The 3,951-nt window shown below is 40.5% G+C and overlaps 1 protein-coding gene across 1 annotated transcript; it reads left to right on the plus strand.

The window, feature by feature from the left end:
* Window positions 1-236: 236 nt before the first annotated feature.
* Window positions 237-2,782, plus strand: SARC_12604 (hypothetical protein). The gene is made up of 4 exons (XM_014293284.1): window positions 237-475; window positions 966-1,073; window positions 1,378-1,528; window positions 2,639-2,782. Exons 1-4 carry the CDS (start codon window positions 375-377, stop codon window positions 2,681-2,683), a joined length of 405 nt encoding a protein of 134 aa, XP_014148759.1. The 5' UTR covers window positions 237-374; the 3' UTR covers window positions 2,684-2,782.
* The last annotated feature ends 1,169 nt before the right edge of the window (window positions 2,783-3,951 follow it).

Consider the following 3,951-nt stretch of genomic DNA (forward strand, 5'->3'; position numbering starts at 1 on the left):
CACACAAATACCAAAATCAATGTAATGACAATAATAAAGCAAGAGTAAAAAATCATATTTACAAATGTTGAATTCAGAAGGCTAAATGTTCTGTAATTTAGAAGGCTATGTAAATATGTTCTATAAATAAATAAAAATTTAAAAACAAACAAGGATAACATTTGTGTTTTTAGTTTTGCCCCATGCAGTAAACGTTGAACGTAAACGCTAGATTGATTAAAAATAGATTTCATACGGTTTTTTTAAATAAGAAAACTCTTATATTTGGATGGAAGTTAGAACACTAAATACATATAAAATGTCAACAAAACAGCGCAAAGCCGCAACTTTTCACTTAAGAGAACCTCTGTTGTGTATACTGGGGTATCGTTGTAATGTCAGCAGTAGAAGTAGAGGGTACGGCTCCAGCTGTCGAAGCTGAATCAGTATCAATCCCCGCAGAGACAACGTCTGCTCCTGAGTCATGGACCGAAACGTAAGCTGCTTATCGTAGAGTACGACCAGTTCAGCGCACATTTATGATTGTACTTTGGCAATGGACGTTACCCAAACCTAACTCTGATCTTTCACAAAACGTGACTCCGGATTGTTTTTGTGTTTTTTGAAACATATAACAAATACTTGGTAGTTAGCTGAATCTGAAATCCTGTGGAGGCAGTGCGTTTCCTTAGTATCGAAATTGACTGAGTTCGCCCATCTCTGTGTTGTGAATATTGCCACTGCGATTTTCTTGTTAACTTTGTATGTTGTACAGTGGTATGATAGGACGAACTGTTTTAGACTATAGGCGACATTTTTGCTCGTATGCACTTTGAAATACAGCCCAAAATGCGAAAACGAGTCAGTCGTTGGTGGGTCGTACAACCCAGATGCTTAACTCGCTTACTTACTTTGAACTTACTTATCGGCACCTTAGCGACTCTGAAGCCTCCCCCCCTTGCCATTTATTATCTCTTTCAATACAGAATCGCATCTGTGGCCGGTGACGCTCAAAGAATTGTTAACGACCAGTTCGAGAAGGGCGGTGCTTTAAATACAGACAACGTCAGCTCCATTGTCTCTGAGATGGCAGAGTATGTTTGCATTTGGCGAGTGCTCGTTGTTTTTCTATGTTTCATCCGGTAACTTTATATCTTTGACTTCGTATTTTTCTACCGGTTGCTTATGTTACTATGGCACCTGTATTGGGCGGTATGTGATTCTTTGTGAATATTGAACTTTCGTCCAAATGGGTCGAGTTAAATAGTAAAATAAGCATCCGCGTCGCAAGTATGGTACAGACTTGTTTCAAGCAGGTTTCTGTCGTACCTGGAGTTAACACCTGCTCGGTAATTTTGTGCTTTCTGTTTTGTGCTTTCTGCTTCACTTTCTATACAGAGTACCTGGCGAGCTCTTGAGCTCGTTATCGACTGGAACTAACGAAGCTTATGAAGCTGCTTCTACCAGCGCCGGTGAATTGTTTACTGCGTTGTCGAACGGACTTAGCTCACTCGTAGATGGAACGTCATTCACAGAGGCACCGACTACGGTATGTATACATATATGCGTGAATCCTTCGTATTATTAGTTAAACAGAAGTTTTAAACATACCTTCAAATGCACTGCGATAATTTCTATATATATACTCAAGCACATCGTTCCATATGTGTGGAGGTCAGCCGCGTGTATATGTTTACGACATAAGCTTATTTTGTGATTGCATATGAAATATCAAACAATGAGACGCCGGATAGTATAATCTAAAAGAATTTTTTTTAAAGTTATGTATACATAGATATGAGAGGATCTCTGAGTATTAACTACAAATGTATGGATATGTATATATGTTGTAAAACACTCATGCTTAGCTATATACATGTATGTTCCATAAAACATTAGAGTATATATACGTCTTCGTTGAAATCTTACCATCACCTGATATATGCCAGGCTACTTGGATTAAGCTATAATGTAATTGGAACATTGTCCGAATGATGAAAAACATGTGCGAAATATAAATACACTTCTATCGATATTCCTACAGATGAATCCATATTTCTAGTTTATGTGAGCGTGATTGGAACGATGTAAATATGCACATATGTTTATACAGTATATATGTGATTGTCATATTACGCAGCCCAAGCTTGTGATACTTCGCTTCGAACAATTTGCCTATAAAGATGTTTGTCTGCACCATTTCCAGTTGGATTTTGCATGTTGTACTTTAAATTAGAAAACACCCTTTCAGTACTGAGTCTATTGCATTCAACTTCTTCTGCCATCGCCTCCATCGCATCTTATACAAACATATGTTCTTAAGTTACATGCAGCTTGTGGCTATAAAAACGCATGAGTTTGTTGTGCTTCTATACGTGTTCCTGTGCACCCATACACATACTTATGTACCCGACATTTTTTCTACTTGCGTCCTTAGTAGGATGCGAAAGCACATATCTCTGTGACGCACTCAACATGCGTCAGAAATAGTTAACTTATAATGGATAGCGATACAGCATCCTATGCTCAGGGCATGTTGTTCAGAAATCGGTTCACAATACAATGATTCACGTATACTATACTAGGTAGGAACGGCACTCATTCACGATCACTACATGTGCACGAGTTCAATACATCCATTCTCCTTTATCTTGTACAGGACGCGGGACCCGTGAAAGCCCCTCCCGCATCAACAAGCGAATAGGTCAGAGGTACTTTCAATCAACCATACCACCATGCAATACCAATGTCCGCAAATAAAATCCAAACTACTCACGCTATATAAATGTATGCTGATCACCGATACTCGTCTGGCTAGTAGCGGCCCGGTGTTCCGACTGCGAGGATCGAGGCCCAATTGAATCTGTCCTCGTCTTCATTGGAGTTCTTTCGCACTGTGTTTTAGGGTTTAGGGTTTGCATTGTGCGGCTCAAGCAGATTCGATCCAAACAAGGCGAGGATTTGTGAGCAAATATGAAACTTAGATATATTGCATCGTTACAGTAGGCCATATACAAAGTAGGACAGTCCGTATGTCAGAGCGTTGTTGCGTGCATGTGCGAGAAAATTTTGCGTTCTCTAGTGTAAGGACGAAGATATCTGATATTAAAAGCAGCGGAGATGTCACGTCCGTCTTACCGTATAGTCATAGTCCAACTAGCTACATCTACACATCCGTTCAGAAGGTCGACTACAACATATGAGCTATTGGTGCTATCGTAAGGATTGTGGGAGACTACGAAATAGTGTATATGTGTAAATTGTTGATTGCCCGATTTTGGAATCAATATGAGTGTAGACATCCGGATGTCAAGCATATAGGATGCGCCCAAGAGCAGTAGAAACGCGAACTTACTACACACGAGTCGCCCTGACGTTATCTTGAAACCTGCCCAAAAAGGAGATGCAACAATGGCCTTTTGAAAGAAACGCGCTCGTATATCTCGAATCAAGATCGAGATCCCAGATTATTGATTAGCTAAATTTCAAATCCCAGTTTCCACAACTCAAGAAAAAAAGGGCGTTCAGGGTCTACGAGCGCTACCAGCCGATCGAAGGCAAGAAACCACAGACACACCAAAACCTATGATGATGTATACAATTTTATTCCCCGAAATGGCAGGGTTAATTCCGATCCTCAAAAAGCGCTGGCGAAGACTTGCCGAACTCTCTGCAGCAATACATCTGAACTGCAATTGTTGAAGATGCTCAACAGCACCCGATCATTAACTATATCTCGCTTCGAGGCCCTATCATGCGCACAAAGAGCTTGGATCATCTTCATCAACACTTCTTCATGCATACTACTATACAACTGCACATCGTGAGTCGATTGCTCGCGATGGACTTGTACAGAGAATGCATGCAGAGCGTTGAACATCTCAATGTACGTGCAATCGCTAGGTTCAGCACCGATCTTCTGCATCCGAGCCCATTCCTGATTGACTAAGTCGAGGAAATTGCACTTGGAGC

The sequence above is a fragment of the Sphaeroforma arctica genome (genome assembly GCF_001186125.1).
Source record: "Sphaeroforma arctica JP610 unplaced genomic scaffold supercont1.2434, whole genome shotgun sequence".
Taxonomy (NCBI): domain Eukaryota; class Ichthyosporea; order Ichthyophonida; genus Sphaeroforma; species Sphaeroforma arctica.